This window comes from Lemur catta, chromosome 1 (assembly GCF_020740605.2).
Source record: "Lemur catta isolate mLemCat1 chromosome 1, mLemCat1.pri, whole genome shotgun sequence".
Taxonomy (NCBI): Eukaryota; Metazoa; Chordata; class Mammalia; order Primates; family Lemuridae; genus Lemur; species Lemur catta.
Genome location: NC_059128.1, coordinates 223,738,907 through 223,762,331, shown reverse-complemented (window position 1 = coordinate 223,762,331; position 23,425 = coordinate 223,738,907). Strand labels below are relative to the sequence as shown.

Sequence of the window (23,425 nt, the reverse complement as noted above, 5' to 3'; positions counted from 1 at the left end):
TATGTTTGGAGAAAATTCATACCAGAAGGTAAGCCTCATGAGAGTAAATCCATACCATCCTTGGTAGCTTCCTTCTTATCTCTCTGGTTAACTACCATATCCTTAGTGGGTAGACTAGAGCCTGGCATGTGGTAGGTACTTCATGAATACATGTTGACAGAATGAATAAATGCACAAACTGTGTATTCTGAGACTCAATTTCTTGACCTTCTGTTTTTCTTCTTGTAACAATATGGAAAGCTCATATTTCTGGTTGAAAACCTTTCTAAAGTAAAATAGGCTGAAAATAATTCATGCCGTCCAAGCTACCATAATAAAACATCACTAAAACATTATCATCACCAAATGTATGTAAAACAGTATGGCAGATATAAGGTTCAGTATAGGCCACATTCCCTGCTAATGTTCTGGTATTTATGTGTACATATATACACACACACACATAAAATACTTAGGTATATAAAATATGTATGTTAAGTGCTGAATTAGATGACACAGATGATAAGAATACAGACCATAAAGTCAGAGGACTGGGCTTCTCTGAACCAGTTTTCTTATCTGTAAACAAAATAGCAATTCCTAATTCTCAGAATAATTCAAGATTCAGAAGAAAAGGCAGCCACCAATGATGGCCTTAAAATGTAGTATGACAGTAGAAACTGCACCTTTAGAGAGCTCTTATTATGTCCCATGAATTGTTTTAATTATTTTCATACATTAACTCATTTAATCACCTCAACAACTCTAAGGGATAGAGTTTTCCCCAAGTTTAACGATAAGCATACTTAACTTTGGAGAATTCAATTAGTTTCCATAATGTCACATTGTGAAGTATGAAGCTGGGGTTCAAACTAGAGCTGGATTCTGGCTCCAGAAACTGAACATTTATCTATGATATGAAACAATGTCAGTACACCTTAAAAGGGTAGAATACAAACAGGTTGAGGGAGACACATTCACCTCCCCACCTGGAACAATAAATTGACAAATCTGCCTAAGGTAGAAGGTAAGTAAGAAAGTATAGTTTGATTACATAATTACTCTGAAAAACAACCACCTGTTATGGAAACTATTCCTAAACTTTCTCCTGAGTTCTTCTCCTCCAATACAACACTTCTCCCATCTTTACATTAAATTCATGAACTCTGACAGAAAAACAATGACAGTTTGTCAATCATTAATGTTATTACCCTGTTGCCAAAGCACCAGCTCCAGCCTCAGCCTTGAGGAGAATCACGTCTCCCTGGCAGTGTCTGTTACTGCCTCCACGGATCACAGTGATAGAAATAAAAGAAGGAAATCCAATGCAATCTAGCTGGAACTGATCCTAAACCGTCTGCAGTTCCTAACTCCGAATCCTTTTTCCCTCCCTACACCTCCCCTTCTCCAGTCCTAAGACCACCGGGAACTTTCTCTGGAACAGAAAGGCCAGAAACGATTGCCTAAGTAACGGCGTCGCTTCCAGTCAGATCCAAGGACCCAGACTACGGGGCCGCGGGCTCCTTTACTCCGGATTCTGAACCCGGCTTTGACATTAACAGGCCTTGTGCCCAGACACTAACCCTCCCTGGGCCTCAGTTTCCACACCAGATCTCCGCAGAAAGGGCGTGGAGCAGGCCGAGTCTCCCGTTAAGAGCTCCTACTTGCCGGTTCGCTTGGTCCAGGAGCTTGGGATCCGGGCCTTCGGGTACCCTTGAGCCCACTCTTTCTCCAGCCGCTACCTCAGCTCCGTTACCTCATCCTCGCTTCGCGTCCCTCCACCAAAGGACGCTGCGCCCACCCGGCCCCACAGCCTTGAGGCCTTCCCAGGACAGCGTGCGTCGCAACGCGGGAAGGGGCCTGGAGGCGGGACCAGGAGCCTCAGAGCCAAGGGGCGGGACGACCTTTGCCAGGAAGCCAATCAGAACGCGAGAGGCGCCCGGCGGGTCGGCGCACGGGGTGCGGGGCGGAGTCCGAGGTGACGGCGCCGGCTGCAACTAGTGCAGCTGCTTCAGGCTGAGGTGGCAGATGGTGGTGAGCTCCAGCGGCGGAGGGGAAGTTGGAGCCGAAGGATAATGATGAGTGGCGCGGCAGGACTCTCGCACGTTGACGGTCGCGAACGGGTTCTCAAATTAGGCGAGAGTTTCGAGAAGCGGCCGCGCTGCGCCTTTCACACTGTGCGCTGTGAGTGAGGACTGCCTGGGGAATAAAGTGGGGTTGGAGGGAGGCTAACGGAATGGGGATGTGAAGGCACACTCTTCTGAGTTGTGATCCCACAGTCTCCCTTACTCTGCTGGAGATTGCACGCGGAGCGCGAGCTTCTCCCCTGCCTGGAGCCCTCGGGGGTCGGTGGAAGGAGTCCCGAGTCCAGCAGGTGTGGGTAAACCCTGGGCAGAGGGCGGAAAGTGAGATCGGCAGACAGGAAGGGAAACTTTGTGGAGATCTGCAGGAATAAGTGTGGAGACAGACGTGACAGGTGGATGAGGCAAAATGGAAAGGAAAATAATAAAGTGTCAAATGGAAGGGACAAAGGACCGAATACAGGGGGAAGGGAATGCCTTGGGGCTGGTGGGACAATATTCTCTTCATTTTTCTCACCTTTGGGTGATGAGGGTTCTTATTTAGTGTGTTCTTGGGGAGAAACTCTCAACCATTCCAATAATCTGTATCTCTTTGGACCCCAGATTTCAGTCAGTTATCAAATACTGATTATCAAAGTCTTGGAAGCTGTTAATAATTTCTTTATTTGGAAGCTAATTAACCTCCCTATGATTTCTACTCTTTGAGTTTTCCTTATGTTCTCTGGAACCAGTTTTAATAAATTATTCTCTTTTATATTAAGGTAGAAAAGGGAGCTCTTTTGCTTTAGTAATTGAATGATGTAGATTCCAGGAAGGAAAACATAGCATATATGATTTCATGTTTATATGTAAAACATTCATTCTTTGCATAATAGCCTTCATAGAATTCTAGAGCAGGAAGGAAACTCTGAGGTCATTGAATCATAACCTCTCATTTTTCTGTGGCAAAATTATAAAGTAGGTATTTTTTTACTTCCTTTTCTCAGCCTTGCCCTTCCTTAGTATCTTATCATTCTGACTTTCTCAGTCATTCTGTCCTCAGGCCATTTAGAGACCTTTATGATTTTTACTCTGAACTGTTCCATGATTCAAACAAAACACCCAATTAGACACTGCCAAAGTTTCATAGAGCAATAAACTCAGTCTTTAGCCAAAAAAACCAAAACCAAAACCAAACAAACAAAAAGCCCACCCAATTAAAACACACATTGTCCAAAAGTTTACTTAAGTTGTAGGTTCCAGTAACTCAGCATAAAAGTATGAGAAACTAATTGTTTTAACCCTCCAAGGATATATTTGCATTTTGTAAAAGGATTTTATTAAGCAAAATTAGTATCCAATTGGTAGAATAAATTGAGGAGATATTTGTGAAGAGATCTTCAACAGTGTCCCTTGTTTATTCTTCTTTACCATACTCTGTCATCCAAACCTCCCACAGAGAAGCAGCTAGTGCTGTCCTAGCTCTGCAGTTTCTCTCTCTCTTCAGTTCCATTTTCCAGAAGTATGATACCATTATTTGGGTTCTCCATGCCTTTTTTCAAATAGTATAGCTTCTCTCCTTTCCACTTCCTTCTCAGGTATGCAGTAGTCTTAGTAGTAATTTTTCAAGTTGCAAGCTTTAAGATTATAAGAATTTCCTCAAGAATATATTTTTATATAATTTGGGTATGTATATTCTCTTTTTAAGGTCGCAAACCCCAAATTAAGTGAATAAAAAATAGCCTTTGGGCCAGGCGCGGTGGCTCACGCCTGTAATCCTAGCCCTCTGGGAGGCCGAGGCGGGTGGATCGCTCGAGGTCAGGAGTTCGAGACCAGCCTGAGCGAGACCACGTCTCTACTAAAAATAGAAATAAATTATCTGGACAACTAAAAATATATATAGAAAAAATTAGCCGGGCATGGTGGTGCATGCCTGTAGTCCCAGCTACTCGGGAGGCTGAGGCAGCTAGGATTGCTTAAGCCCAGGAGTTTGAGGTTGCTGTGAGCTAGGCTGGACGCCACAGCACTCACTCTAGCCCGGGCAACACAGCGAGACTCTGTCTCAAAAAAAAAAAAAAAAAAATAGCCTTTGAAAATCACCTTGCAAGTGCTTTCAAAGCCTTTCACTTATAAAGGTTCTTAAAATGCTGGAATTGTATCTTCAAAATCAGAGAATCAAATAATCCAGCTACGAGAATGAAAATAAACAAAAATAAAACTGATAATAATAACCACAATAATGAATAAATAAATACAGATACTGGAATACACATTTAATCCTGTGGAAGACATTAGAAAGGTTTTCAGCCCTTATTATTTTCTTGTTGCAACAAGCATAGTAATGGCACAGAATCATTTTGGATTTATTTAAATAAAAACAGTCCTTATCCTTGAGTACGGGTTCATTTTCAATGTGATCCTCACTCCTGAGGACTCAGAGTGAGGGATGGAAACTATTGAATAGTGTGACTCTGTTGTTCGTACATTGCAGGTGGATCTAATTTATAACAGACACTCAAGCCAATGTAATCTGGGAGAAAGTAGTATCTTCTATCTTTATGTACAGGGGCAATTATGCCTTTCTGATATGCTGAGGCTTCAGACAAACCTGAATGTGAATCCTGGCCTCCACCATCTATATATGTAATATGACTTTGGGAACATTAGCTAAGCTCTCAGCCTCAGTTTTCTTATGTGCAAAATGATAATAATAATTTCCATATTTCATGGTTTTTGTAAGGATTAAATAAAATAGCATAAATGACTTAGCACAGTATTTGGCACAGGGTAGAGAATATATAGCAGTCACTGCTATTTTTGAAGAGTTATGTTCATATGTCTATGAGAAGTGCCAATGGTAACTTACTTAGACTTTGAAAAGGCATTTACCAGGGCTTGGCAATAAAACCTATCAAAAAGAAAGTCTGGCAAGTGGTAGGAAGGGCATAAGATGTTCTATCAATGATAAGCTAAATGGTAGCAATAGATGCTTCATTGCATAAAAGAGTTTGAATAACAGGACTCATTAGAACCAATTTTGGATTTGGGCTAGTACTAGTTTTACAATTCATCCAGATAAGGGAACAAATTGTGAAATCCTAAGTTTGTAAATGATATTACTTTTTGCTGTCATGAAATAATGAGCTGATGAGCAATGACTACAGAAAGATTGTCTGAGACTTTAAGTGGACTCACCCCGCAAATAGTAGTAGGTAGTTAAGCTTTGATGTGAGCAAATATCAGAAAGTACACTAAGGAAAAATAAAATTAAAATCATATTTACAGCTAAGGTTTTCTGAGCAGTGTGGTATAGTAGAAACAGTGTGGGTTTGGGGGTTAGTTGAATTCTCAAATCCCAGGAAATAAATAGTAATTGTGGATTCTTTTTTGAAGATACTGACTTTATGTAATGCTACAGCCAAAATGATCAGAAACGTGATAAAAATTGACAGGAAAAGTATTAAATACAAAATAGAAAATGTCTAACTCTTCATGAAGTATAATAAGCAATTATATTGTAAACCTGAAGAAAATAACATAGATGAGAGAAATCTAGAGAGAATAAACAAATGGTAAAATTGGTGGGGGGGTTTCCAAACCAAGGAGAACTGAAAAACAAACTATATATCCTGGAATTGTAACAACTTAGAAGAAAATACATTTGATATTTGGAAGCATATGGAAAGCATGAACATGAGATTGTTCAACACATTCTATATTTCTAGAACTATACTTAACCTCTTGAAATTCAAAAGTTGTATACTTTAAAAAACTTGTTTAAAAGCAAATAAAAGATGACACTACTTGATATAACAAGTACTAAAAAGTAGAATTTATTAATCCTAACAGTAGAATAATTAGAAATGTAAGTAGATTCAGAATGGTTTTGGTAGACCTATTGATTATAAATTCATGGTGATATTATCATTAAGTAAAACTGAAGATATTCTGAGTATATTTCTGTTTCTTGCAGCTAATCTCATGTACTCTAGGCATCTATATAGGATTCAGGCACTTATATAGCTTATATAGTTTTCAGCGCTTTAGGAACCCCTTGAAATTATACAGTATTTGATATGTACGTTCAGATATGCATTTTTCTGTGGAGAGGCTCTATAACTAGGCTATGATTTTCATCAGTTTCTCATAGGTACTTATGACTGTCTCTCATCTCCTAATACTGCCCCCCTGCACCATACAAAAGTTAAAAACCGTGGATATATGACAAAGAAATTGTATTATATCAGTGGTTAGATTTGTAGCTTGAGTTCCTAACTTCAGCACTTACTGACTTTATTACTTAGAGAAGTTCCCCATTGGTAAAATGTGGGTGAGATTAACCCAAAAGTTTGTTGTAAAGATTAGAAGTGGTAACATAAAGAAAAAGATCACTCTGGAAACGCTAAAACAGAGGGTATAGATTAACAGTTTATAGGCTGAGGTTGATTTTAGAGTTGCTTTGTTTTGTACATGCCATTGTTGTTTTATCTTGAATTAGGTGAAAATGCCTAAAAATCAGGACCTTTTATATAAAAATCTGGATTTCCAGCTTCTCTTTAAAAATCAGAAGGTAAGCTGGCAACACTGAGCCCATATCTCTTCTTTGCAGCAGTTGGCTGGAGCAGTTGTGAAATTGGATTTATTCATTCTCTCTCCCTTTTTTTGCTTTTTAATGTTCACAGGAGCTTTGAAAGGGTTTATTCATTCTCTAGGTTACAGTGGTTCCCACTGGTCTGTTTCACTGCCTCGACTCTAAAGCATCATTTACCTGTAGTTAAATGACAACCATATCTCACAGCATTGCCCTTTGTTTCACTATTAGAAAAATATTGGAGGTCAGAGGGCCATGATTTTACTCTAGGATGTCATTTCTAATGTTTTGCGTATTTCTCATAGAGAATTTTTTCTTGTCAAACATTAAGTAATGGGTACATTCTGTAAGAACAGAAGTGTACTTAGTTAAAAGTACAAAGGGAAAATGACAATGTTTACCCTAAAGAGATTGAGAGTCTTGAAGTAGAGGTGACTCTGATTCACAGAAAATAATTAGAAAACAAGCATTTTACATATAATTTTTAGCACCTTATATATATTAATACTTAAAATAAGTTTGCAGGTGATTCAGAGAAGGGCGAACTATATGAACCCAACTCAACTACTAATCTCTTATATATTTGTTAAAAGCACTGTGCTAGAGCCACAGTTCTGGAGGAATTAAAGTATGAGGCATTGTGCTTTAAAAAATTACAGTATGGTAGGACATGTCTATAAATAGGTAAATAACATCAGGTAGTTTATGTTAGGTTTAGATGAATGGTATAGTAAATGTTACAGGAATGGAGAAGAAATTGAGATTCTGCAGAGTAGGGAGAGGGCTACACCCAAAAATAGCCTCAGGGAAAAGGGAACTTTGACATAGGATTCAAATGCTAAGTGAGCAAAAGGACTGAGACAAGCAGAAAGGTAGGCTGTAGGTATTCTGATAGTTTAGCCTTTAGTTTATTGAAAACTAGTTTGTGTTTGGCAAGAATGGTATGGTATGGCTTTGAAAGATATTATGAAAGAAGATACAGTGACTAGATGTGAGTGATGAAGGAAATAGAGGAATATTTAGAGGAATACTTAGATTGATGAGCAGAGCCTTGAAGGATAGTTAATATTAGAAAGTCGAGGACTAAGAAAATCCACTACTGTGTGGCACCCACATAGGGCATGATGATAACCTGTTTATAGATAATGAAAGATTTTAAGTGGAAGTTACTTCATTTCTACTATATACATCCTAATAAAATGACTTTGATTCTCACTTTAGGTTAAGAAATGGTATTTGCTAGCTCAAATTGAAGTTCTATTCTTCCCCAATTGACATTGATATATCTTGGCCAACCTCCCGTCTTTTTATTCTAACTGGGTTTTGTAGTTCCTTATTCTGGATTTAGAAAATAGTAGTTACGTGATCTGGGGCGAGGGACTTGATTTCTTCCACCCTTACTTCCCTTATCTGTAAGATAGGGATATTCATTACCTTAAGGGATTACTGTGAGGCTTCAAGATAAAAGTAACTAGGAAAGACTTTTTAAATTTATTAGCATGTAAGTAATTATTATTGTTACTTTGTTTTATATTTGTGTTCATTGTTTTAGATTTTATAGCTTCTCTTTTACTTTCTACTGTCTCTTTTTTTAATTCTTTTTTAAAGTTTATTCTTTTTTAAATTCTTTTTTCTTTTTTGTCCTATGCAGGTGAGGAGAATTTCTCTTTATCTCTGTCATATGCAAGTTCAGTTCTAATTTTTTTCTTCAATATCACTATCTTTTTATCAATTGACATTAACATTTATTTCCTTTAGTCCAAACCCTCTTTCAAACATCTAAAACTTAACACCTTAATTATATATCTTTCATCTTTCTCACTTGCTGTACTAGTGACTCCCCAATTTATTTTCAGTCTAACCTTTATCCTTTGATTCTTTAGTTGTGCTTCCTAGGGATACATTGTAAATCAAAACTATTTCACACTTTTCATACTACTTATGTTATTTGTATATCTATTTCTTAAAATCTAGGAATAACTATTAAGATTTTAAGAGATGCATGTGTTCACTTTTGAATTAAAGCAGCACAAAGAACAAACTATATTATAAAGAATACTTTTTGTAAATTGTGTATATTCATTTGCATTTATGTTTCTTTAAGGAATAAGAAATGGATTGTATTTATTTTCATAGGGTTGTTATTAGAACACCTATTAAATATGAGGTGTTATGCATGATTCCTGGCACATAGTAAATATTCCATAAATGTTAGCTATTACAATTGTCGTTGTGAAGCAAGGCCAGCCTTACTGACAGAGTAATAATTTGAGGAAAATTGGGAGATTCTGCTAAGATCTGCCCATTATAATTCCTTAAGTTCCACTAATAAATATCCATTACTTTGGATTTAGACGTTTTGCCTATGAAGCTTTTTTGTTAATATGAAGATGAATCTCTTGGGGTAGGGGTAATTCCCCTCAGGGAAGGACCTCTGAGGGGGATGATAATGTTCCATTTCTTGATCTGGTTGTTAGTTATACATACATCACTTTGTGAAAGTTTTTAAACTTATGATTTATGTTCTATTTTGCATGTATGCCATATTTTAATGAAGAGTTAAGTAAATATAACATGAATTATATATCAGAATTATTAGTCATTGATGTATATTGATATGAATTATTTTAATGTCTTTCATATCTTACATGTTTTTAAGCTTATTTAACATGTGAAATATCTTAGTACCCTAAATTCCTGCTAGGTGATAGCTTTTAATGGCATCATTTGAACTATGATTTAACTTAAAATTTAATTTAGGTTCTTCCAAAGTGACAGATTTGGTTAAATTTATACATCCATTAGTGGTATTCATGAAAAACTCAAACTGTTAAACTGAAAAGATTCCTTTTTCATAATTTTCCTCATTAATATGCACTGAATTTTCACTATATTCATTTGTTTTGTTCTTCTGGGATAGCAGACAAGTGGCAGCAGGCACCATAGGTGGTTTAAGGAAACATTATGGGAGAAAAGGACTGATGTTAAAAATGGTCTACCTATATCAGTTTTTCATCAAATTGTGAAAACACTGACATTATTTAGCAGTAGAATATGTTATTCAAGTTATCTTGGTCTAAACAGGATTCTAAGGGAGCCTGAGTTTGAGGAATACTTTTTATGACTATGGCTATTTCTCTGTTCTTAGAATTATCCATACAGAAATAACCTGGATTGTATTTTGTTTATTCATTTGTAATATGAAGAACTCTTCTAAACCATTTTAATTACTGGCTTTTGAAAAATGATTTATCACTCATATTTTTTATATCCAGGTGTTCTATTTTATAAAAATCAGTATTTGTATCTACTTTTAGATGATTTCAAACCTGCTTCTATTGATACTTCTTGTGAAGGAGACCTTGAAGTCGGCAAAGGTGAACAGGTGACGATAACTCTGCCAAATATAGAAGTGAGTATTTCTATATTTAGACTAAAGTGATCTTTTTTACAGGATTCTCACTAAGTTTAGATAAAAATAATTGCACAATTCATATAGCAATGGCTAGTTAAAGTAATTAATAAGCATAGCAAAGCAAATAACCATATTTTGAACTATTTTAGGAAAAAAACTTAAAATACTTTAATCCATTTAGTAGTTCCAAAAACTATCATAGCAAATGATTTGAAAAAATTAGAGGTCTAAAAAAGTATTAATTAGATTCTTATTATGAACCAGCTTTTATACTCTGACATAGGGATTATAACATATTCTTTGCCTTCTAGTCCTAATCTGTGATAGCTGACAAACACATAAACATCTAATGTCAGAGCATATACAAAATTCTGTGCAAGTACATGAGTGAAATTAAATGCTCTGCCTGGTGGAATCTTGAAAGACTTCACAAAGCCAGCAATATTTGAGCTGGTCCTTAGAGGAAAAGTGAGACTTTATCAGGTAGACAGAGAGTAGACTATTCTATCTAGACATACAGAACAGTATGTGAAAGGCTCTGATGTTAAAGAACAAGGAGTCTGTGGAATAAATGACTTTATGTAGTAAATCACAGTATAACGAAAAAGATTGACAGGAATAGAGACTGGAAAGGTAGGTTGGGATCAGATCATGAAGGACATTTTATGTTGTAATACAGAATTTAGACTTTATCTCATAGGCATCAGAAAACCATTAGAAGTTTGTAAGCAGAGAAGTAACATGATTAGATTTGTGTTTTTGGAAGGATTTCAGCAGTAGTTTGGGGAATAGGTTGAAAAAGAATGAGACTTGGTCAGGAAGGCCCTAACCAAAAGTTTTGTCTGTTTTTTAAATTTCCAGATGTATCCAAGTAACACGACCAAATACTATTTGCATAGAAATACAAGTTCTTTTTTGTATGCTCTACTTTTCTCAGTCCTTCAGTTAGAAATTTCTTAGTATTCAGCTTGTTTCTTTTCCTTTACTTTTGTATTGACTTTGTCTATTCTCAGAGAAAACCAAGACTGCAACTTTATACTTTAATATATAAAGAAAACCTTGGAATTTTTAAAGATGTTTTTCATTTTGTTTAATTTTTATAATAGTAATTTTGTGCTGGTCCATCCACATTCTTTCTTATACATTGACGAGATGGCTCATCATGGTTAGAGATAAAGCAAGTAAGCTCTCTGTCCTCTCATCTATCTTTTTTATTATTTTTATCAGTCAACAGCATTTATTGAGACCCCACTCTTATGTGACTGTATCAGTTGCTGCCTCTGAATAGTTTTCTAAGGCTAATTAAATTTGGGGGGACTTTTTATTGAATAGTTCTCATTTGCTCCCTTAGGAACTGAAGGAAATGAAAAATCAGTTTATTACAAAGTATTATAGATAAGTTAGTTATTGTAGTACACTGTTAGAAAAATTGTTCAGATTGTCTCCAGTAACCTAAGGCTTCTTTGCTTTATGATATCTATTGAAGAAAAACTTGAACCAGCCACTTAATTTTAAAAGTTGTTGAAAAGCTTTAAGTTGATAACAGGAGCCACAAGCCTGTTGTCTCAGTCTATAGTATTATTGATAAGTGATGGTTGGTTTGTAGATTTTTAGTTGAATTCTTCTTTGCCATATCGAATATTGTTTTCTCAAATTGCCATCCTCCCATCATCATTGCTCTTCTACTCCAAACAAATAAGGATTCTTACATTTATTAGTAAACCTGTTTCCTCACTCATATGTCCTGCTTTTATCAAGAGTTATCATCTACCATGTGTTTGGTTATGGTCTCAATTGAAATACCTCTTAAAGGAATGACAACTAAAGAAGGCCTGTATTTTCAAGTCTGCAAATTGTAAATTTCTGAAATTATAAAGAAATCATTTGGGCAAAAGCAACCACCAGCAATACCATCCCACCCCTGAAGCCCCCCAGAGATGTGTACAAAAAAGAATATGCCTCAGTATATGTGTGTGTGTAAGTGTGTGCTCAAGAAAGAGTGAAAAAGAGAAAGAGACTTGTTGTGTATACATGTATCTTCTTTGTGGTAAATCCTATGCTGGGTGGCTACTGGGAATACAGAAGTAGATTAGACATGGTCAGTGTCCTAAAACATTTTGCCATTTAATGGGAAACACAGGAAATAACTAATTAAAATATAGAAATGTAAGGACTATCATAAAGATATACATAGAGTCTTATAGAAGCACAAAAGAGTGGTATCCTAGCCAGAGGAAAGGGAGGAGATATCAGAATACACCAAGTCTTGAAGATGAGTCAAAGTTATGCAGGTGAAGAAGAGAGGGAAGAAAAATTTTGGGAGGAAAATAAAAAGACATGGACTAAGATACAGGAGCAAAAGAATGTTAAATGTTTGAAGAACTACATGTATGCCCTTATGGCTAGGTCAAAAGGGTGCATGTGGGTACAGGGTAGGAGATGGAAAGATATTTAGGAATCAGATTAATAAAGTGCCTAATATATAATACAAATTAATTTTAACTTTATTCTATAATTCATTTAGACAGCTGAAATGAAAAAGAGTTGTTTAAATTATCACCTTTCAAGAGCAAATATTTTTTCTCCTAGGTATATTGTCCTTGAACAATTGTGATAAGAATGGAAATTACATTCTCAAATAAACTTTGTAGGGTTTTTTTTCCCCCTTCATTTAAAGAACTTCTTTAAACAGGTATGAGGTTTAATTTTCTTCAAGGTTCTTAATTCTGTGAGTATTTTATGGAAATGTAATGATTATTAGTTCAAGTCATTTAGATTTTCATATTTTCTTTATGAACTTGCTTTCATCATCCTGGTAAATGCCTAGGAAGCTTAGAGTCAGACCATAAAATAGAGCTTTTATGATATTAAACTTTTAAGATTACCTTCAGGTTCAGGTGGTTCTTTGATAAGGTAGACTTTCTAATTCCATTCCTTATGGGTTTCTTTGGTATTACCAAATAGAAGAAACTAATAAAAATGAATGAAGACTGTTAAGCTGATTAAAAACTGGGCATTTACACATCTTTCTTTACAAACACTTCTCTATGGTTGGCTGCTATAAAGTTTAGAGAAAGTTTTTACTTAACTTGACTGTTACAATTTGTCATTGGTGCTGTCTGAGACTGGCGTATTTTTAGTGCTGACTCTATCTTGTGGAGTACTTTTGTGGGCTTCTATGAAATAGCCCTCTGGAAACTTCCAACTACCCTTCCTGTTATACAGGCAGCGCGTTTCTACTGGTTACTTATAAATTTAACCCTCAAGCCTTGGACTTCTGAGGGCTCTATATGTGTGAGGGCTACTATGCTACTCTAGATGACCTTCTTCGTCAAAGTCCCTTCCAACAAGATCCTGTTCTGGGCCAGGCGCGGTGGCTCACACCTGTAATCCTAGCTCTCTGGGAGGCCGAGGCGGGTGGATTGCTCGAGGTCAGGAGTTCGAGACTAGCCTGAGCGAGACCCCGTCTCTACTAAAAAAAAAAAAATAGAAATAAATTATCTGGACAACTAAAAATATATATAAAGAGAAAAAATTAGCCAGGCATGGTGGCGCATGCCTGTAGTCCCAGCTACTTGGGAGGCTGAGGTAGTAGGATCGCTTGAGCCCAGGAGTTTGAGGTTGCTGTGAGCTAGGACCTGTTCTGGTTCCCCCCACTGGGTTCACTTAGCCCATATGGGAAAATAATCCACCGTATTCTTGGGACCTCAGCCTATTTTAGGACCAGAGTCCTATTTTAATATTCTGTTACAGTTATATATATTTTTTTTTCTTTTTTTTTTCTTTTGAGACAGAGTCTCACTCTGTTGCCCAGGCTAGAGTGCCATGGCGTCAGCCTAGCTCACAGCAACCTCAAACTCCTGGGCTCAAGCAATCCTACTGCCTCTGCCTCCCGAGTAGCTGGGACTATAGGCATGTGCCACCATGCCCAGCTAATTTTTTCTCTATATATTTTTAGTTGTCCATATAATTTCTTTCTCTTTGTAGTAGAGATGGGGGGTCTTACTCTTACTCAGGCCAGTCTCGAACTCCTGAGCTCAAACGATCCATCCGCCTTGGCCTCCCAGAGTGCTAGGATTACAGGTGTGAGCCACTGCGCCCGGCCTACAGTTATATTTTTAATGAATTGTATTTTTTATCATTATAAAACATTTTTATCCTGTTTTTGTGGTTTTAAGCTTAAATACCAACTTGTCTGTTATTAATATTGCCACCTGTGCTTCCTTTTTATTTGCATGTTCATAGAATCTTAGTGTCTTTTCCTTTTACTTAGCTGACATTTTAAGTATATATTTTGTGGACAGAATATACTGTGTTTTATTTTTAAACCCAGTTTAACACTTTCTATTTTTATTAGGAGAATTGTATCTATTCAGTCTATCTACATTTAGTTCAAGTTTGATATACCTGATTTTTATTTCTATCATCTTATAATATCTTTACTAGTTATTTTAATTTGTTGTTTCCTCTTTTTATTCTTTATTAGCTTCACCAAGCATCTCTTATTTCTATTTTCTTTCTTTGTTTTCTCCTTTTTTTTTTTAACTCTTGCTACTTTGGGACTACTATTGTACTTTTCCATTCCATTACTGATTCTTTTCCTTTCCTGGTTTTCATAATTCTCAGTTATTATATGAAAACTGAGTTCTTCCACTCTTACCCTACCCCTATCAAATGAGATTTTTGGAATACTTTGTCATCCCTTAATAATAAGACTTTTTTCCTCCTCCCTTCCACTTCTCTTCCTTTCCACCTCAGCCGAACAACTACATTTTTCTAAGATAGTGTATTATGTTGCAAAATATCTTTATGTCAAGAATACTTATTTAGCTCTTACATTATACATTCTCAGTCTATCCTTATCCATTTATAGTTAAATATATATAAATACCCAGGTTCCTTTGCTCACTACTGTTTTCTCTTCATTCCCCTGTATTGAGATTTTTGTTTTGATTCATTTGTTTTATGGTTGAATCCTTTCTTGACTCTTTTTTGTTCTCAAATAAGGTGTGCACTCATGTATTTTATATTTTGTTTTGTAGTGTTTCCTTTGGTTGACCATCCTAAGTTAGTCATTCATACAAACCAACTATAATCAGTTCTGTATGGTTTGTAAAGAGTGGCAGGTTGAGAATGTAGGAGTGTAGATGAGAAGATCACAGAGGTGCCCATGGACAGGTTTATGGAATATGGCTTTTATCCTGAATACACAAAACTTTTATAGTACATAAATATTTTTAAGTATGGGAACAAAATGATTAGATTTGCCTGTCAGCAGAATGGGGAACAAAATTGGAAAGAGAGTTGGGAGGAGGATAACAGTAATCCGGGTGAAATGATGTTGGGTACTGAAGTTGGGTAATAGCAGTGAACATGGAGATAATAGGAAGTATTCAGTAGTTATTTAGAGGCAAGGATAGTTCATATGCTTAATAGTTGTCTGGTACTTTAATAGTTGCCTTTCTTGGAGTATGGAATGGGGAATGGACAGAAATTAAAGTTTAAAAGTTAGGAACGGTGCTCAATTTAATAAAGGAAAAAGTTTAATTTTATGTAACTTGTTCAAAGTATAGAAGGCAGGTATAGAGATTATGAAAGGCTTATTGAATTTGTTACCTGTGATCAGAAATTGTTTATATTGTTCATATTCAACATTCATTCACTATCTGTAAAGGTCTTGGTACTTTTTGCAGTAGGAAAAATTAAAAAAAATAATGATCCAGTTATTATTCTTTAGGAGCTCAGAGAACAATAATACATTGTAATTTTAAGATGTATTCCATTCTAAGTAAGAATATAAATGTCTTCAAGAAGAATATATTATACACATTTCTTATCAACTGTAATTTGGAGTCTTTAGGTTACTATTTTGGGGTACCTTACTTGTTTTCAGCCAAGACATCTGAAAAACAAGCCAAGTAAACCCAGTATGTTTTGTCATGATCATGCTCCTGGCTCTCCAGCTTACTAGTGGTTCAACTAAGTGCTCCACATATAACCCTTCTAGAACTAGCCCAGATATGTCCTCATCTATGTGCTGTATATTATTGATTTTCTGTAGATCACTTAAATCCCTAGAGAGGTTAAAACAAACAAACAAAAAAAGCCCTGTTCCTTTCTTTCATTTTTTTCATTTTCTGTCCATACCTCTCAGAAGTCTCTAACCTACCCCAATTTTGGTGATTTCAATCACCAAATTTATCTCATACTCCTCCTAGTGGTCATTTAGTGAATAGATAATAATTTTTAACTAATATTATTAATATATACTCTTTAGTCTTTTTATTTTTTTAATTTTTTTAAATTTATTTTTTCTTTATTTTTTAAACTTATTTTTAATTGTTTATGGATATATATTATTAATAATTATACATATTTATAAGATACAGGTGATATTTTTGATACAAATATATCCTTTTCTAACCTGATCTAACAGTACTATTGTATGTGATAATAATAAATCCTTTAAAAATTTAATATACTATTATAAAGTTCAAAAACAAGCAAATACAAACAATATATTATTTAGATATATGTGCATTTGGGATAAAGCAAAAGATTGGTAAACATAAAATTCCTTCAGGTTTGAGAGTGGCAGCAACAAAGGGTAAGGGAAGAGCATGTAAATAGATGTATGTTATTAGTAATGATCTAGGTTTCTTTACCTTTTTATTATGGAAAATAGAATAGTAGAATGAACTCCATGTACCCCATTACTGAGCGTCAACAATTATCAACATTTTACTTTTCTCTTTTATGTATTTCCCTACTGTTTTTTTTCCTGACGTATTTTAAAGCAAATCCCAGACCTTATGCCATTTCATAAATGCTTATTTATGTATCTTTACCTGATAAGGACATTTCTATTTTTATCTACATACTATGGTATTATTATACCTAATAGAATTATAATAACACTTGGTCCAAGTCACATTTTCATGCTTACCTCAAAAATGTCTTTTTACAGACATTGTAAAATATCCTAACCAGAATTCAAATAAGATTCTCACATTGTATTTGAATATTATATTTCTTGTCTATTTTATTCCATAAAAGTCCCTTCCCTTTTTTATGCCATTGGTTTGTTGGAGAAACCAGGTTATGTGTCCTAGAGAATATACCAATATTCTGGATTTCAAATTACTTCCATCTGGTATTATTTAACTTGTTCATCTATTCCCCATATTTCCTAGAGACTAGTAGCTATATATGTAAAGGAAGCCTTGCTGACAGATTATATGGGGTTTGATGAGAGTTAAATTCTTTGGGGTTTTTGTGTGTTTGCTTTTTGGCAAGGCTATTTTATGGGTGATGCTGTATATTTTTATATCACATCATGAAGCACATAATGTCTGGTTGCCTTACTTTTAATGATGCTAAAACTAATCAGCAGTATAACAGGCATTTCTTGATTACATTCATTTTCCTTAATCTGAATAGGGAGGTAACACTTTAAGAAAATATCAGATTTTAAAAAGTAAGCTTACAAAGCAATAAGGAAGAAGAGAAGAGGTAGGAAATATGATTCAAGGCTTGTTTCTTTATCCATAAAATATATTGATTGTATTAGAATTGAATCCCAATTGCCCATTATAGGCCAGTGAAACAAATCTTTACTGGCTCAGGTAAGTACCTCCTTTTTTCTTTTTCCTCAGTTACAGGAGCTTTGAGATCTCAGCCTCTCGTCATCTCTGTCTTTGTTATCACATTCTTTGGATACAGGCTAGTAAATTTAGGTAGTTTATAGGTTACTTGAAGTATAATATGGAACAAGAAACACAATATCAGAAGATCTCAGAGGCCTTCCCAACTAAATTTATATGATAAATTTCAAATAATGATAATTAACTTCTTAAACAGGGTTCAACTCCACCAATAACTGTTTTCAAAGGTTCAAAGAAACCTTACTTAAGAGAATGCATTTTGATTATTAATCATGATACTGGAGAATGTCGACTAGAAAAACTCAGCAGCAACATCACTGTAAAAAAAACAAGGTATGTGGTTTAATGAAATAAATTATATTATCAACACATAAATTTTTAAGGAACTGTCAGGGGGAAAAGTTAGTGGATTAAGTCACATTATTATATAAGGATTATTTATGTCAGGTACAAAAATGTTTTAATCTTTTTCCAAGTTTAAATTTTAGTGGAGATCCTAAGCCAAAAGCTTTTACCACATCACCCTGTAACATATAAAAGCCTATTTTGCTTCTAAATGCTTTCTATAGGTATAGATATATTTTTTATTCCATTATAGATACTTCCATAGCACTGGACTAAAAGGAACCATTATACACTCCCCAAAATAATTTCATCTTCATTAGTAAAAATGTATTGAGCACCTAGAATATGTAAGGCACTAGAAAAAGGAAAGTTTACTATACAAACACTAACCTCAAAACTTCTGCATTTTAATTGGATTAACAGACCATTCCATTAAAGCCAATAGGAGAATATAGCCATCTCCAATTCTTTTTGGAAATAAGTGATACATAACTTACCATGTAATACAAAGGCACTTTCTCTAAAAGCTATACCAATAGTATAGGCAAAATTGCTCTAAGAATTAAGAGAAAGGAGAGGTCATGGTAGATTGGAACATTCAGGGAGGCCATATTGATATACCTTAAGGGGAGGTTACAAAAGGGAGGCCATATTGATATACCTTAAGGGGAGGTTACAAAAGAAGATAGACAAATGACCAATAAACATATGAAAAAATGCTCAATGTCAATAATCATCAGGGAAATGCAAATTAAAATCACAATTATATATAACCTTACTCCAGTCAGAATGGCCTTTTTAAAAAAGTATAAAGATAATAAATGCTGGCATGGATGCAGAGAGAAAGGAACACTTATACACTGTTGGTGGAACTGCAAATTAGTACAACCTCTATGGAAAACAGTATGGAGATTCCTCAAAGAACTAAAAGTCAACCTACCATTTGATCCAGCAATCCCACTACTGGGCATTTACCCAAAGGAAAAGAAGTCATTTTATCAAGAAGACACCTGCACTCAAATGTTTATTGCAGCATAATTCACAATTGCAAAGATGCGGGATCAACCCATGTGCCCATCAATTCATGAGTGGATTAATAAAATGTGGTATATGTATACCATTGGAGTACTACTAAGGCATAAAAAAGAATGAATTAATGCCTTTTGCAGCAATTTGGATGGAACTGGAGACTATTTTCCAAAGTGAAGTATCTAAAGAATGGAAAAATAAGCACCACATGCTCTCACTACTAAATTGGAACTAACTGATGGGCACACATGTGCATAGAAGGAAGTAAAACTCAGTGGAAATGAACTGGGGCGGGCGGGGGTGGGTAGGAAGGATGGGTGAAAACCTACCTAATGTGTACCATATCTGGGTGACAGGCACTCTTACAACCACAACTTAAGCATTATAAAAGTGATTCATGTAACCAAAATTATTTGTACCTGTAATACTTTGAAATTAGAAAACAAACAAACAAGAATTACCTTGGGTGCCTGTTAAAAATATGAGTTCCCAAATCCAGCCTCAGATCAGAGAAGGAGCCTGGGAACTCTATTTTTTAATATCCCTTCACCTCCGTCCTCCATGCCCTCCATGATTCTTACTAGTAGAAAAGTTTGGGAAATACTGATTTTGTTGATCAGAGAGGATATGAGGATGTAAACAGGGTTTCAAAGCAGTAATATATATGACTTATTCAGGGCTACTGAATAAGACCTTGTTTGAACAGAGCAGAAATTTGTCTCTATACCTGTCTATAAGTTTCAGAAAGTAGAGGGTAATATTGATATTGAGTTAGAGGTAAGGCTGTAAAGGGAGGTTGAGGTTAATGCCTTCAATATTAACTAAGAAATTAGGACATTATCTTGCTGGCAGTGGTTACATATTAAAGTCTTTTTAACTAGGGATTGGCATGTCTACAGTTTTATTTTGAAACATTAATCCAGCAAAGAAACTCAGTAAAATGAAAAAAATTTAGGAAACAGAAAAATGTATAAACCAGGATTTTTGAGAGTAAGAATGATGAGAAAAATGAGGTTCTAAATACTTTTTGAAGGAAGGACTGGCAGGATTCAGTGACCAGAAATGGGAAAGGCAAAAGTCAAACATAATTTTGTTATATACTCTTTTCTTAAAGATGTTGAGAGAAAAGCATATGAATTTCCTTTATGAACATGTCTGTCTTAAAGTTACGAATGCAAAGTGTTGAAGTGATTTAGTTTTAACAGAAATAATAATTTTAGAACTTAGGGAATATATTGAACCTGTTGTATACTTATGTTTTTCCTTTTACTTTAGTCATTTGTGTGTCTTATCTGTTAAACTTGAGCAGCGCTTTTGTTTTTGTTCACATTTGTATACCCCATCGTACCTGTGTGTATGCCGCTCACATAGTAGTCACTTGGTAAACATTAATATTTGTTAAATAATGAATTAAATTGATGTTTTAATCTTGAATATCATTTTAAAGATATGTAGGGAAAATAAGTGGTCAATTTTAGTAACGTTATAAGTTGAAATTGTTGTTACATGGCTGTCATACCTGTTTCAATCTTTGATATTCTTAATTGCAGAGTTGAAGGAAGCAGTAAAATTCAGTATCGTAGAGAACAGCAGCAACAAATGTGGAATTCAACTAGGACTCCGAATGTTGTAAAACATTCTCCATGTGAAGACAAGATGTTCCCAGCATCTCCAATGGATGATATTGAAAGAGGTAAAATCTAAATGTTTATGTCTCTTATTAAGAGATAATAAATGTTAAGTAAAATTTTTCATTTTAATTAACAGTAGGTACTAACTATAAACTTTTACTGAGAGCTAATATTTTTTGTAATTATACCTTTTTCTGGGGCAAAGACATGGCTTATGATTTAGAGTAGTATGTAAGTAAGACCATAGCCATACAAGACAATTTGTATTTTTTTAAATTATTATTCAGGACAAAAAAATGAATGTTTAGATGTGTGTAACTGGAGTTTTCTTCTTTTTGGCAATTGTGATGACTCAAATTCAATTTTCACAGCTTCTTCTTGTCAAAGTTATTTATGTATAGCCAGACTGTAGACGTCTAAGATGTTACCAATTCAATAGGAAAATGAGGAGTAAATAGGAGTGGGCAAGTTCTTCTGAATTACTGCTTACTTCTCAGCAGGAAGGTATTTCTAAGGAGATACAGTCCTTTTGAAAGTAAGAAAACTTAAATCTCCATTTTTTTTCAAGCCACAGTTTGGGTGTTGATGTTATAATACTTATGGCAGCAGTAAGACCCTGATCACCAAAGCATATTTGCTTCTGCTATGTGTTCATAATTTTCACATAGCTCCCCAATTCCACTTGCCCCTTTCTAGGTATAGTACAATATTAATTCCCTAATGGGTTAGTAGTCCCTATACAAAAAGTAAGGAAAATACAAGCTCAGAGCCCTTTCTTGGTACAAGGAATCTTGAATTTTATTTTTACATCATACCTGCTTCCAAAATGAATTTGAATCATGATGTCATTATATACCTAAAACAATAAAGTACTGGAGCAGAAAATCAAGATATTGGAGGGAAAGAGGAAGGAAACTTGCTGATTATTAAAACATTAAATTTAGCTCTAAGCTTCCTAGCCATCAAGACAAAAATGAAGTCACAAGTAGCATATTTTGTATTACCTGATAGACTGGTTCCAAAGAATCAGATTGTTCCCTGTTACTAAATTCTAAAAGGAATTCATCATGTGGAACCTGTTCTAGGGAACATTAAGCTATATATTATCCTCAACAATAATTTTACAGTACAAGGGGAAGTGACAGTTTTTTAGCAGAGACCTTAATAAAACCATTGTATCAAAGCATAACTCAGGGAAAAGAGAGTTGTAGATGATAAGTTAACATGATCCAAGCATAAAGCTTTCTTGTTTTAACTTTGTATAAGAATGGAACTTCATTTACCTTGATTGTATAGCATGTACCTTAAATTGTATTCTATAAAGTCTTTTCTTGGTCCTACTGTGCCACTGACTACTGACTGTTATGATGGTTGAATTATCTTTTCAAATTTATGTCAGGCAGTTGTACTAGTATTTTTGTCACTTAATTTTTACATTTACATCTTTGAGCTATCTGGAATTTGAGTTTAAGAAATAAGGTAGGGCCCAAGATTCCCCTCCCCTACCCAAAAACACACAGCTGGGAGTACCAACAAAGGGGCTCCTGCCACAATGAATGGTTGCAGTCCTGGAAGTGCTCTCCTTCTATGCCTGGCCTGAGAGTCCTCTCCCTCATCAGAGATACTGCATGCCAGAAGGCACCTACAAGTAGAATAACACAATAACAAGAGCTCAGCCTAGAAAGACAGTTCATACCCCTCTAGCTCCCAGACCCCCTCCCTGACCTGTCACCCTGAGATTCCTCTTTCTTATCTAAAGACATCTTGAGACTGAGTGGCACTGACAAGGGAGATCCTGCCACAACAAGTACTTCACTGGGAAGTACTTTACATTCTCCCTCCAAGCAGGGGAGCCAGCAATATAAAAATTGTCTGGCCCAGGAACCACTCTTCATCCTATTAGGCCAGAGACTCCCTTTCCTTACTTGTAGGCACCACACTTCCCTGCCTGGTAAAGTTCTTTCTTTCCTTCAAGAAGAACTAGCAGGGATCAGTGGGGACCCCAGCTGCTAGAGATTTACTGAGAAGAACAAGACAGTACTATAAAAGCTCTGAAAATTAGATTGCTATTTAAACCATAGCCCACAAAAGTAGGCCCTTAGCTATATATGCTAAACCTAAACAGGGTGACTGTCTACTAAAATAAAAAATTTAAATAGGATGTAGATCTCCCCCAGCATAAAAACCCAAATGTCCAGGATACAATAGAAAATTACCTACCAAGGCCTGGTGCAGTGGCTCACGCCTGTAATCCTAGCACTTTGAGAGGCTGAGGTGGGAAGATCACTTGAGGTCAGGAGTTCAAGACCAGCCTGAACAAAAACGAGACCTCTATCTCTATAAAAAATAGAAAAAATAGCTGGGTGCGGTGGTATGTGCCTGTAGTCCCAGCTACTAGGGAGGCTGAGGCAGGACGATCGCTTGAGCCCAGGAGTATGAGGTTGCAGTGAGCTATGATGATGCCACTGCACTCTAGCCTAGGCAATAAAGTGAGACCCTGTCTCAAACAAAACACCCATAACAACAAAAAAGAAAATTATCTATCATACTATAAACCAGGAAAATCACAACTTGGATGAGAAAAGGCAATCAACAGACGCTAACACTAAGATGACTTAGATGTTAAAATTATCTGGCAACGATCTTAAAACAACTATCACAAATATGATTCAGTGATAAATTGTCTTGAAACAAATGAAAAAATCACATCA

At 35.5% G+C, this 23,425-nt stretch overlaps 2 protein-coding genes across 5 annotated transcripts in view; one reads left to right on the top strand and one right to left on the bottom strand.

Annotated features, from left to right (window-relative positions):
- IQCB1 (IQ motif containing B1) overlaps nucleotides 1–1,836 on the bottom strand; it is a 55,900-nt gene extending 54,064 nt beyond the window's left edge. Inside the window, exon 1 of one of the 2 annotated variants that reach the window (XM_045540169.1) lies at nucleotides 1,648–1,836. The gene's annotated coding sequence lies outside the window, so the exon portion shown is untranslated. The remainder of the gene's footprint in view (nucleotides 1–1,647) is intronic. The other variant, XM_045540170.1, reaches the window with a different exon arrangement.
- A 111-nt stretch (nucleotides 1,837–1,947) lies between these two features.
- Nucleotides 1,948–23,425, top strand: part of EAF2 (ELL associated factor 2) — a 34,022-nt gene continuing 12,544 nt past the window's right edge. The window contains exons 1-4 of one of the 3 annotated variants that reach the window (XM_045540165.1): nucleotides 1,948–2,163; nucleotides 9,948–10,042; nucleotides 17,906–18,042; nucleotides 20,634–20,776. In XM_045540165.1, coding sequence (XP_045396121.1) covers nucleotides 2,055–2,163; nucleotides 9,948–10,042; nucleotides 17,906–18,042; nucleotides 20,634–20,776 — 484 coding nt within the window. In that variant the 5' untranslated portion in view covers nucleotides 1,948–2,054. Of the gene's footprint in view, nucleotides 2,164–9,947; nucleotides 10,043–17,905; nucleotides 18,043–20,633; nucleotides 20,777–23,425 lie in introns of those variants that run through there. The other 2 variants (XM_045540167.1, XM_045540166.1) reach the window with 2 other exon arrangements.